This window comes from Bombina bombina, chromosome 4 (genome assembly GCF_027579735.1).
Source record: "Bombina bombina isolate aBomBom1 chromosome 4, aBomBom1.pri, whole genome shotgun sequence".
In the NCBI taxonomy this organism is placed as follows: Eukaryota; Metazoa; Chordata; class Amphibia; order Anura; family Bombinatoridae; genus Bombina; species Bombina bombina.
The window spans coordinates 416,394,922-416,407,639 of record NC_069502.1 but is presented as its reverse complement, the minus strand read 5'-3'; the positions used below and the strand labels follow the sequence as shown (position 1 = coordinate 416,407,639).

Below are 12,718 nucleotides of genomic sequence, written 5' to 3'. Positions count from 1 at the left end.
AACTATTTAATAGTTACCTAGTTAAAATAATTACAAATTTACCTGTAAAATAAATCCTAACCTAAGATATAATTAAACCTAACACTACCCTATCAATAAAATAATTAAATAAACTACCTACAATTACCTACAATTAACCTAACACTACACTATCAATAAATTAATTAAACACAATTGCTACAAATAAATACAATTAAATAAACTATCTAAAGTACAAAAAATAAAAAAGAACTAAGTTACAGAAAATAAAAAAATATTTACAAACATAAGAAAAATATTACAACAATTTTAAACTAATTACACCTACTCTAAGCCCCCTAATAAAATAACAAAGACCCCCAAAATAAAAAATTCCCTACCCTATTCTAAAATACAAAAATTACAAGCTCTTTTACCTTACCAGCCCTGAACAGGGCCCTTTGCGGGGCATGCCCCAAGAATTTCAGCTCTTTTGCCTGTAAAAAAAAACATACAATACCCCCCCCCAACATTACAACCCACCACCCACATACCCCTAATCTAACCCAAACCCCCTTAAATAAACCTAACACTAATCCCCTGAAGATCTTCCTACCTTGTCTTCACCATCCAGGTATCACCGATCCGTCCTGGCTCCAAGATCTTCATCCAACCCAAGCGGGGGTTGGCGATCCATAATCCGGTGCTCCAAAGTCTTCCTCCTATCCGGCAAGAAGAGGACATCCGGACCGGCAAACATCTTCTCCAAGCGGCATCTTCTATGTTCTTCCATCCGATGACGACCGGCTCCATCTTGAAGACCTCCAGCGCGGATCCATCCTCTTCTTCCGACGACTAGACGACGAATGACGGTTCCTTTAAGGGACGTCATCCAAGATGGCGTCCCTCGAATTCCGATTGGCTGATAGGATTCTATCAGCCAATCGGAATTAAGGTAGGAATATTCTGATTGGCTGATGGAATCAGCCAATCAGAATCAAGTTCAATCCGATTGGCTGATCCAATCAGCCAATCAGATTGAGCTCGCATTCTATTGGCTGATCGGAACAGCCAATAGAATGCGAGCTCAATCTGATTGGCTGATTGGATCAGCCAATCGGATTGAACTTGATTCTGATTGGCTGATTCCATCAGCCAATCAGAAAATTCCTACCTTAATTCCGATTGGCTGATAGAATCCTATCAGCCAATCGGAATTCGAGGGACGCCATCTTGGATGACGTCCCTTAAAGGAACCGTCATTCGTCGTCTAGTCGTCGGAAGAAGAGGATGGATCCGCGCTGGAGGTCTTCAAGATGGAGCCGGTCGTCATCGGATGGAAGAACATAGAAGATGCCGCTTGGAGAAGATGTTTGCCGGTCCGGATGTCCTCTTCTTGCCGGATAGGAGGAAGACTTTGGAGCACCGGATTATGGATCGCCAACCCCCGCTTGGGTTGGATGAAGATCTTGGAGCCAGGACGGATCGGTGATACCTGGATGGTGAAGACAAGGTAGGAAGATCTTCAGGGGATTAGTGTTAGGTTTATTTAAGGGGGTTTGGGTTAGATTAGGGGTATGTGGGTGGTGGGTTGTAAGGTTGGGGGGGGGTATTGTATGTTTTTTTTTACAGGCAAAAGAGCTGAAATTCTTGGGGCATGCCCCGCAAAGGGCCCTGTTCAGGGCTGGTAAGGTAAAAGAGCTTGTAATTTTTGTATTTTAGAATAGGGTAGGGAATTTTTTATTTTGGGGGTCTTTGTTATTTTATTAGGGGGCTTAGAGTAGGTGTAATTAGTTTAAAATTGTTGTAATATTTTTATTATGTTTGTAAATATTTTTTTATTTTCTGTAACTTAGATCTTTTTTATTTTTTGTACTTTAGCTAGTTTATTTAATTGTATTTATTTGTAGGAATTGTGTTTAATTAATTTATTGATAGTGTAGTGTTAGGTTAATTGTAGGTAATTGTAGGTAGTTTATTTAATTATTTTATTGATAGGGTAGTGGTAGGTTTAATTATATCTTAGGTTAGGACTTATTTTACAGGTAATTTTGTCATTATTTTAACTAGGTAACTATTAAATAGTTCTTAACTATTTAATAGCTATTGTACCTGGTTAAAATAATTACAAAGTTACCTGTAAAATAAATATTAATCCTAAAATAGCTATAATATAATTATAATTTATATTTTAGCTATATTAGGATGTATTTTACAGGTAAGTATTTAGCTTTAAATAGGAATCATTTATTTAATAAGAGTTAATTTATTTCGTTAGATAAAAATTATATTTAACTTAGGGGGGTGTTAGTGTTAGGGTTAGACTTAGCTTTAGGGGTTAATACATTTATTAGAATAGCGGTGAGCTCCGGTCGGCAGATTAGGGGTTAATAATTGAAGGTAGGTGTCGGCGATGTTAGGGAGGGCAGATTAGGGGTTAATACTATTTATGATAGGGTTAGTGAGGCGGATTAGGGGTTAATACATTTATTATAGTAGCGCTCAGGTCCGCTCGGCAGATTAGGGGTTAATAAGTGTAGGTAGGTGTCGGCGACGTTGTGGGGGGCAGATTAGGGGTTAATAAATATAACATAGGGGTCGGCGATGTTAGGGGCAGCAGATTAGGGGTACATAGGGATAACGTAGGTGGCGGCGATTTGCGGTCGGAAGATTAGGGGTTAATTATTTTAAGTAGCTTGCGGCGACGTTGTGGGGGGCAAGTTAGGGGTTAATAAATATAATATAGGGGTCGGCGGGGTTAGGGGCAGCAGATTAGGGGTACATAAGTATAACGTAGGTGGCGGTCGGCAGATTAGGGGTTAAAAATTTTAATCGAGTGGCGGCGATGTGGGGGGACCTCGGTTTAGGGGTACATAGGTAGTTTATGGGTGTTAGTGTACTTTAGGGTACAGTAGTTAAGAGCTTTAGAAACCGGCGTTAGCCAGAAAGCTCTTAACTCCTGCTTTTTTCAGGCGGCTGGAATCTTGTCGTTAGAGCTCTAACGCTCACTGCAGAAACGACTCTAAATACCAGCGTTAGAAAGATCCCATTGAAAAGATAGGCTACGCAAATGGCGTAGGGGGATCTGCGGTATGGAAAAGTCGCGGCTGAAAAGTGAGCGTTAGACCCTTTAATCACTGACTCCAAATACCAGCGGGCGCCCAAAACCAGCGTTAGGAGCCTCTAACGCTGGTTTTGACGGCTACCGCCGAACTCTAAATCTAGGCCCTAGGGTTTATTTTACAGGTAAGTATTTAGTTTTAAATAGGATTAATTTAGTTAATAAGAGTTATAATATTTAGATGTATTTAATTAATATTTAAGTTAGGGGGGTGTTAGGGTTAGGGTTAGACTTAGGTTTAGGGGTTAATCATTTTATTATAGTTGCGGCAGTGTAGGGGGGCAGGATAGGGGTTAATAAATTTATTATAGGTGGCGACGGTGTAGGGGGGACAGATTAGGGGTTAATAGTTTAATATATAGTTGCGGCGGGGTCCGGGAGTGGCGGTTTAGGGGTTAATCAGTTTATTAGAGTGGCGGTGGGCTCCAGAAGCGGCGGTTTAGGGGGTAATACATTTATTTAGTTGCGGCGGTGTAGGGGGGGACAGATTAGGGGTGTTTAGACTCGGGGTACATGTTAGGGTGTTAGGTGTAGACATCTCCCATAGGAATCAATGGGATATCTGGCAGCAGTGAACATGAACTTTTGCTATGGTCAGACTCCCATTGATTCCTATGGGATCCGCTGCCTCTAGGGCGGCGGATTGAAAACCAGGTACGCTGGGCCGGAAAAGTGCCGAGCGTACCTACTAGTTTTTTGATAACTAGCAAAAGTAGTCAGATTGTGCCGAACTTGCGTTCGGAACATCTGGAGTGACGTAAGAATCGATCTGTGCCGGCGGATCAAAGCTTACGTCACTAAATTCTACTTTTGCCGGTGTGTAGGGCTTGATAGCTTAGGCGAATCAGCCTTGCCACAAATACGCTGCGGAATTCCAGCGTATTTGAGGTTGACGGCTTGATAACTAGAGGCCATAGACTTAAGTTGACACATTGTTGGAGATGCGGGTCCCTAGAATGTCACATGTCTCATGTCTGGTGGCAATGTAATAAATTAACTCCCATCTGGTCCGAAATATCCAGGGAATCTAGTAAAATCATAGGAGTAGACCTGCTCCTTGATCCATGCTTGTGGCTTTTTAACAAAGTGCCAAACAAACTCCCTACCTGTCAAAAAAAACTGCTGCACATATTAAGCAATAGCTTTAAAATTTTGATTGCCAGGAAGTGGAAATCAGAAGAAGTACCGTCCCTCAGTCAATGGCACTTTGAGTGCCACCGTACACTATCTTTAGAAGAATATTCTTACATGAAAAACAAAAACATAGACTTATATGCCCAAATGACTTTTATGTGGGAATCATATATTCAAAAGTATCCTTGTAACAACACCTAGATGTTTCAACATAGCTTCGCCCCAATTATTGTTTCAAATGCTGACGATGTAATACCAACACATGCTAAAAGACACTCTTAATTTTTATTTTGTTATTTAATTATTGTAACCACATTTGAGTTTATCTTTCTGTCCCCCTCCCTTCACCTTATTTTATGCACAAAACTGAAGTGTAATGTTTCAAAACGCAATTTGTTTTATGCACTTTATTTCGATGTAAATGTTTTGATTTCAATAAACTTTTGAAATAAAAAAAAAAAAGTAATAGGTACAGCAGGAGCTCTGTAAATGTGCGTCTTGCCTCAATGATACTTGGCTCCGCCCCGAGTTTCTTTATTTTAAAAATAGGATTTGTTATTTTAAATTTTAGAATAGGCTTTGTAGTAATACTTTATTATTTTGGGGTGGGTGATTACTTGTATTGTAGAGCGGGGTGTAATTTATCTTAATGGAAAAGAGCTGCATTCACTTTAGGACAACGCCCTACAAAAGGAACTTTCAATGGTTATTGTAATTTAAGTTTAGCTTTTTTTTGTTTCTGGTGGGTTTTATTTTTTATGGGACATGTAGGTTTGAAACTGTCTTTTGTTATTTTCTGTAACTTAGACTTTTTCTGTAACTTTTCAGTAACTTAGGGGATTTAGTTTAGTGGGGGGGTAGGTATTAGGAAGAGAAGGGTTAGCTTGTGTTGGGGGTTATGGTGGTTTAGGGATTAATAGATTAGATGGGTACTTGTGGTGGGTATGTTGCGGTATAGAGGTTAATATATTAGATGGGTACTTGTGGTGGGCTAGTGGCGGTTGAGGGGTTAAAATAATAGATACTTGCGGTGAGTATACAGCAGTTGAGGGGTTAACAGGATAAATACTTTCAGTGGGTATGTGGTGGTTTAGATATTTATTCGTGTGAAGCTAGTCTGCTATTGTGGGGCACTTATGGTTAGTGGTTAGGCATGGCAGCTATATTCCAAGGGATCGTTTATTATACATCGCCAATATGGACAGCAATGCTGGGTGTTTTCTTTTGCCAGCATTTCCAACCAATGGCATGTATAGTAATCTATATCAGGAGCTTGGAACATTTCTAGTGGCTCACTCGACATAGTGGCGGATCCCTTGGAATATCTTGCTACCTCGTAGCACTTTCGATCATCGGAGCCATAGCAAATTTGGAACATAATGAAAAATTGAAGATTCAAGTTTAATGTCCCTTTAACACAATAGTTCCTTACTCTTGTTTTTTTAGATTTGAAAGTGGACAGAGATACAAATATGCTAGCTATACATATGAGCAAAGGGAAATGTGAATCATTTGACAAGTAAATAAAATAGATCTGATTAATGCTTGATTCTTAACAAGTGTTCTTTAAAAGTCATAGCATGTTGTGCACAATAATATAACTTACCATGCTTTTCTTCTCAGCTTTTCTGCCTGGTTTTACCACTGCAAACGGTATGGATTTTCCATCTTCATTAGTGTATGTTTTATAGTCTTCAAGAGCCTGTTGAAATATTCTTATAATGAAGATTAGTACATAGTGTTTTTGTTTCAAATCATAAAGTTACACTGACATATAGGCTTCAATATTGTGTTTTGGATTGCTAATACTATTCTAGTCCCTATAATGCCATTCTAGTTAATGTTAGTCATGACAGATCTATCAAGCATTACCCAGCCTGTTGCTTCAAACATCTTCATTTCAAGAGGATCTCCATGTATCTTCCCATCCAGTAAAATGAGTGAGTGGCAGCTGGCCATGGCTGCGAGTACAGGGCCCCAGATCATTGACTTGTCGGAAGAAACCCCATGCATGTCCTGAAAGCTTAAAGTGTAAAAAATATGGCAACAAAATAAAATAATTGTATATGAGCATGCTTCCTAAATGTACCAGCACTTAAATGATCAATTAAATAACAATAATTAATTTAACATTTAAGTTTCGGTGCAGTATAATATACTAGCAAGGCCGGCTCAACCATAGGACTCAGTGAGTCCAATGGACCCAGGCAGCACTTGACAAGTGACAGCACTTCAGTGACTGAGTTAGTCACTGTCAGATCCAGACTAGTCCTGCCCTGTGTCTCCATGGGAAAAGTAAAAAGCTCCCAACAGCATAACATCATCATGCACAAAGACACTGAATCGGTCAGGAGTGAAATTTAAGGTGGGACAAGTTCATCTCTTCCTTAACTTCCTTCCAAATTATTGCATAATTGTTCATAAGCATTGGTTCCAATCAAGTAGGCAGGCTTAGTAAAGTCAGCTGCAAGGCTAGTAGGCTGATATAGTAATCAGTACCTTTACTACTGGGGGGGGGCGTCATTGCATTCTCGGACCTAGGCTGCACAATATCTTGAGCCGGCCCTATATACTAGTATAAATCACTGATTTTGTCCTGAAGTTTTGGATCATGTACCAGATGATGCTTTTTAGAAAAAAATAAAGCTCTAATAATAGATGAGAAATAAAATATTTTACAAAGAATAATCCTCTATACAGTAAAGGTATGTCAAAAGGTAGATTGGAGATCTACCAGTTCATCTCAAATAGCTGCCCAGTAGATTGCATAACTGCTGTATGATTTCCCAATTTGCCAATATCTGGTAGAGGTAATATGGCCATAGGTTTACAGAAATGGACAGGTATATTATGCACTACTATATTAACCTCAAATTAAATATAGGAGGCTGCAAAACAGCTCAAAATTATTAGAAAAGTGTTGCTCAAAAAACTTCCCTTACAGTCTGCACATACTCAAATTGATTACACTGAAAATTTACAAAATAGAACCCCAGTAACTGCTGTACATCCCACATAAACAGCATCATTTTAAAGTATCTTAAGAATGTTGTTTTAAGTTATTCATATGTGTTCCTAAAATAGATCACTCTAGAGTTACTCTTCTTACTTTAAATTTTCCCTAAAACCTGATAAATACTTAGAAATGCATTTAAATAAAGTAACAAAATAATGGACTGTTAAATTCCTGAGCAAATTGACACAATTCTTTCACTTGTGTAATACAAGATTAATTTAAAGGGACACTGAACCCAATTTTTTTCTTTTGTGATTCAGATAGAGCACACAATTTTAAACAACTTTCTAATTTACTCCTATTATCAATTTTTCTTCGTTCTCTTGCTTTCTTTATTTGAAAAAGAAGGCATCTAAGCTATCTTTTTGGTTGAGAACCATGGGAAGCACATGTTTATTGGTAGGTGAATTTACCCACCAATCAGCAAGAACAATACAGTGTGATCACCAAAAATGGACCGGTATCTAAACTTACATTTTTGCATTTCAAATAAAGATACCAAGAGAATGAAAATAATTTGATAATAGGAGTAAATTAGAAAGTTGCTTAAAATTGCATGCTATATCTGAATCACGATAGAAAAAAATAGGGTTCAGTGTCCCTTTAAAAAGAAAGATATATGCCAATAAACTCAAAAGCCATGGTAGAGCATTGATCTCTAAAATTCATGAGCCTCTTTTTAAAGTGATATCCAACAATGTGTAATTACAAGACATTTCTGTCTTGCTATATATTAACATACAAACTGAGCGGGAAAACTGTATTAATACATTAATATCTGATTTTAATGTTAAACCTTACAAACTCTGGTCTTTTTCTGAGGAGAAAATCTGAACCTGTTACTTGAAAAGACTAACGCCTAGATTACGAGTTTTGCGTTAGAAGGGGTGCTTTAGTTACGCGTCTTTTATTTCCTTGGCGCACTTTTCTTAACATAGGTATTACGAGTTACAAAACAACCTTGTAACGTGTCACAGTAACACAACTACCGCGTTTATTTTATACGCGTAATCACGTCCTCGTTAAACATTCTCCCATAGAGATCAATGAGAAATCAAACAAGCACGCATTTTTAAACTAACACTTGATCTCGCGAGAAATACGCACTGCTATGTCATATTGCGTATACCACATAATGCACAACAAAAACACACAGCAAATGTACTAACAACAATCACGCAATATAGCACATACGAATTACACATTCACAAGTGGAAAAAAATAAAAAAAATTACACTAAACGAGGAATACAGATATACCTTACGGTCCTGCAACACGGAACAAAACAACGCGAAAAAAGATTTGCACACTCATACACAAAACACTTGCATTCAACATTACGGAATATTAGTACAAACAAACATTTAAAACACTTCACAAATACGACACCATCACAAATCAACATTTAGATTTACACATAATACTTTTGGACAATGTTATGCAAAACGATCACTATGACATCATCGCATTCTACACATTCCACAAATACTAACTCAATATGAGCATGCGCAAATTCACACAACTAATACACATTGCACACATACTAATTACTAACAAAGCACACCTGTACATAATTTACTTGGCAAACCGGTACATCATTAAACATTTACATAGGGTATATAAGCATGCCACAAGCAGGGCTTCTTTGACTGTGTTGCTGGTGGGTTATTGGAGATTAGAGAGAGATTTAGTGTGTTATTGTGAGAGTTAGTGTTAGTGTGAGAGTTAGTGTTAGTGTGAGAGAGTGAGTTAGTGTTATTGTGTGAGTTAGTGTTAGTGTGAGAGAGTGAGTTAGTGTTATTGTGCAAGTAAGTGTTAGTGTGAGAGAGTGAGTTAGTGTTATTGTGTGAGAGAGTGAGTTAGTGTTATTGTGCGAGTTAGTTAGTCGTAGCGTGAGTTAGTGGTAGTGTGAGAGTTAGTTAGTGGTAGTGTGAGTTAGTGGTGTTGTGAGTTAGTTAGTGGTAGTGTGATAGAGTTAATTAGTTACTGGTAGTGTGAGAGAGTTAGTTAGTTGTGGTGTGAGATAGTAAGAGAGCGGTAGTGAGCGAGAGTTGGTTTGGGTGAGTGTGCAAGTGGTTTTTCTGTATACTTAACACATTTACACGCAAACACATTCAATACATACATACACTTATCAATAACACTACATACACTCCATACCCCATCTCCTCTCATACTACACTCATTCCCTTTCATCCCATTCCCTTTCATCCCATTCCCTTTCATCCCATACCCCATTCCTTTAAGCCCATACCCCATTCCCTGTAAGCCCATACCCATCCCATAGTTAGATTTTGTTTACATATCCTCATTTTAGTCTTCTTATACATTTTTGTTTGTTAAATACTCCTTACCCTCTTTTATTTATATCCCTTTCACACTTTGAGCACTTTTTAATTTTTGTTATTTATTTTGACCCCCTTTCATTTGGGCACATTCACTTTTTGTTGGAGTATGTTGGGAGGGGGGATAGGGGACAAATTTGCCCAGAACTTTTAGAGTTCCTCAGGAATAAGTTTAGATGAGAGGTTATAGAGGAGGTCAGGCAGGAGTTTAGTCAGGAGAGGAGGAGAGGGAGGGGGAGGGGGAGAGGGAGAGGAGCAGGACAGGAAGGGGGGCAGGAAGGGGGGGAGGAAGGGGGGGAGGAAGCGGTGGGTGGACCCGGCCACTTTGTTCAAGATGAACAAGTGGCTGGGCCCGGTGACGTGCAGTGTAGAGCTTCACAGTCCGGGAAACAGAGGACACCATCACAGGGGAAAGCCAAGCTGACTAGGGAGGCGAAGTATACTATGGAGGAGAGGGAGGCCCTCATAGAGGCATATATGGAGAGGGTTAGGAGGCTGCAGGCTCAGAAGGCCAACCCTAGGGAGAAGAGGAAGCTATGGATGGAAATCAGGGATGCAGTTAATGCAGCAGGGGCCCATAACAGGGATGTGAAATCTATAAAACATCGCTACCGGGACTGCAAAATGGAACTAAAAAAAAAAATATTGAGGGAGTACCAATACGCAACAGGGACCAGTGGTGGGCCAGAAATGACCGTTGAGTATTCCCGATGGGAGGAACTGTTGCATCCCAACATCTCCGAGGTGGCCATAGTCGGGATCGGAGGAGTCGATACCGGGAACCTGCCACTCTCATCTGACGGTCAGCTCATTTAATAATCTCGTAACATAAAAAATAAAAAAATGTATTTATGGATATGATTAACGCTATTACGCTTTTTAACACATTATTATGTAAACGCATTCATAATTACATTGCGATTACATTAGTATCTAGGCTACAGGTTAGGTGTGCATTTAAACAGACTGAAAAAAAACTCAAAAACATTCAGATTGACCATATAGATATCCGAAACAGGGTTTGGAAAATGCGGAAATCACATTGATTGTTATATTTGAAAGTGGATTAATGAGACTGCATTTGTAATTCTATTGTAAGCAAAAGCATTTACATCTTTATTTGGAACTATGCTAATATATCCATTTCTTTCTTTTTACAATCTACAGAGTCTGGAGAGGAGGCAGCACAGCAAACACAGGCTCCTCCTTCACCCAGGTATGAGAGTGGTGGAGATGACTCGCCACCTCGGGGAGACATGGAAGACATCCCTCTATCCTCATCCTTGGAAGAAGCCCCAACTGCAGAAGAGATCCCTGCAAAAGCCCCTCCTGCACCACCAGCCCCTCTTGCACCAGCAGCCCCTCTTGCACCAGCAGCCCCTCCTGCACCAGCAGCCCACTGTGCACCAGTAGCCCGCCGTGCACCAGCAGCCCCTCAGGAGGAGATAGCAGAGGTGCAGATATTACGAGATTTTCAACAACAGATACGTGCCTCCCGGAGGGAAAATCTTGAAAGCAGAATCCAGATGACAGAAGACATTAATGCCATTTGACAAGGCCAAACAAAGCTTATACAAGGCCAAAGAGAAATTATCCAAGGACAAAACGAGATCTTGCATACTCTCAAAGCTATATTGCAGGTCCTCCGGGAGGCGCATAACCTGCAATCTGCTGCTGGGCCATCTGCTGCTGGGCCATCTGCTGCTGGGTCATCTGATCCTGGGCCATCTGATCATGGGCCATCTGCTCCTGGGCCATCTGCTCCTGATACTCCTCAATCTCTTCCTCAGCCGGGTCATCCCAGTACTCCTCCTTCCCCTCTTCCCCAAACATCTCCGATGAGAACTCGTTGGAGGGGGCAGTTGCCCCCCCAGAGCCTCAGTCTCGTGGGAAGAGGGGAAGGAAGAGGAAGTAAGTATTTTTTGTTATATATATTTTTATTTATTTAATGTGTAATGGATAGGTATGTGATGATGTGGTCTTCTTACACTTGTGGACCATACTCTGTATATAATCTGCTTCTATGGGACCGGGTCCATGGAGGCAGATTGTTTGCAGAGTGTGGGTTACAAGTGTGTGGACACCACCTCATCACATACCTATCCTTGTTGATTACATTGATTGGTTTCTGTGATGTGATGTCCAAACTGTTTCCCTAATCTCAAACAAAATGACCATTACAATTATACATGATGACATATTACTGTTTGAATACCAACAGCACAGCTTAAAGGGACAGTCAGAACATTATTGTTGTTTACAAAGAAAACACTTTATTACGCATTATCAAGTTTGGAAAAACAACACTTAGAGAAATACATGTTTTACTTCTGTGATTAACCTTGTATCTATGCCTCGAAAAAATGACCACTTATTTATGTTCTGTTGTCAGACCAACATTTAAGCCAATCACTGATCAATCCAGGGTAACTATACTGTATGAGCTCAATGTTTTCTATATGAAAATTCTAAAAAAATTCCCTCTATTGGTCAAAATGCATTCAGATTAGATGCACTCTTCAAGCTCTAAGAAATGAGCAGATGAACCTCCTAGGTATAGCTATCAAGTAAGATTAACAAGAGAACTAAGATAAATTAGTGATAAACATTTGAGATATATTTTTTAAAAATTGCCTTTTTGGACATTAAAATCATTACTGTTTTTCTTGACTGTCCCTTAAAAAAATATATGCTAACATATACTAATCCTTTGTGATTGTTGGTATATCTAAATATACTTATTCAAACAAGAAAATATTGGAATAGGATACTAAGCCTGTATGCCATATTTCTATTGACGTGTTAAATAAGGTCTATTTTCTTAAAGAGACATTATTGTGTTTGAATTATTTAAGAAAGACATTTCATTTAGAAGGAATATGGTTTCAGGTCCTTTTATGAGTTACTTTAGAAATATATGCTCACACTAATATATTTGGTGATTAACCAATGTGGAACTCATACATGACACAATACTGAGCATTTACATTGAAGGGACAGTATACAATCATTTTCAGAGAACTACATGTAATAGATACTACTATAAAGAACAAGATGACCACATACTGATATCAAAATCCATGAGAAAACGGTTTAAACACTTACTTAGAAAATGCGTTTAGCTATGTTGAAAAGTTAGGTTGA

At 39.1% G+C, this 12,718-nt stretch overlaps 1 protein-coding gene across 1 annotated transcript in view; it reads right to left on the bottom strand.

Annotated features, from left to right (window-relative positions):
• The window catches only part of LOC128656363 (probable cation-transporting ATPase 13A4), a 299,696-nt gene that overhangs the window by 132,302 nt on the left and 154,676 nt on the right, over positions 1–12,718 (bottom strand). Inside the window, exons 12-13 of the mRNA XM_053710226.1 lie at positions 6,086–6,236; positions 5,820–5,915 (exon numbers count right to left, since the gene is read on the bottom strand). Of these exons, the coding sequence (XP_053566201.1) occupies positions 5,820–5,915; positions 6,086–6,236 (247 nt within the window). The remainder of the gene's footprint in view (positions 1–5,819; positions 5,916–6,085; positions 6,237–12,718) is intronic.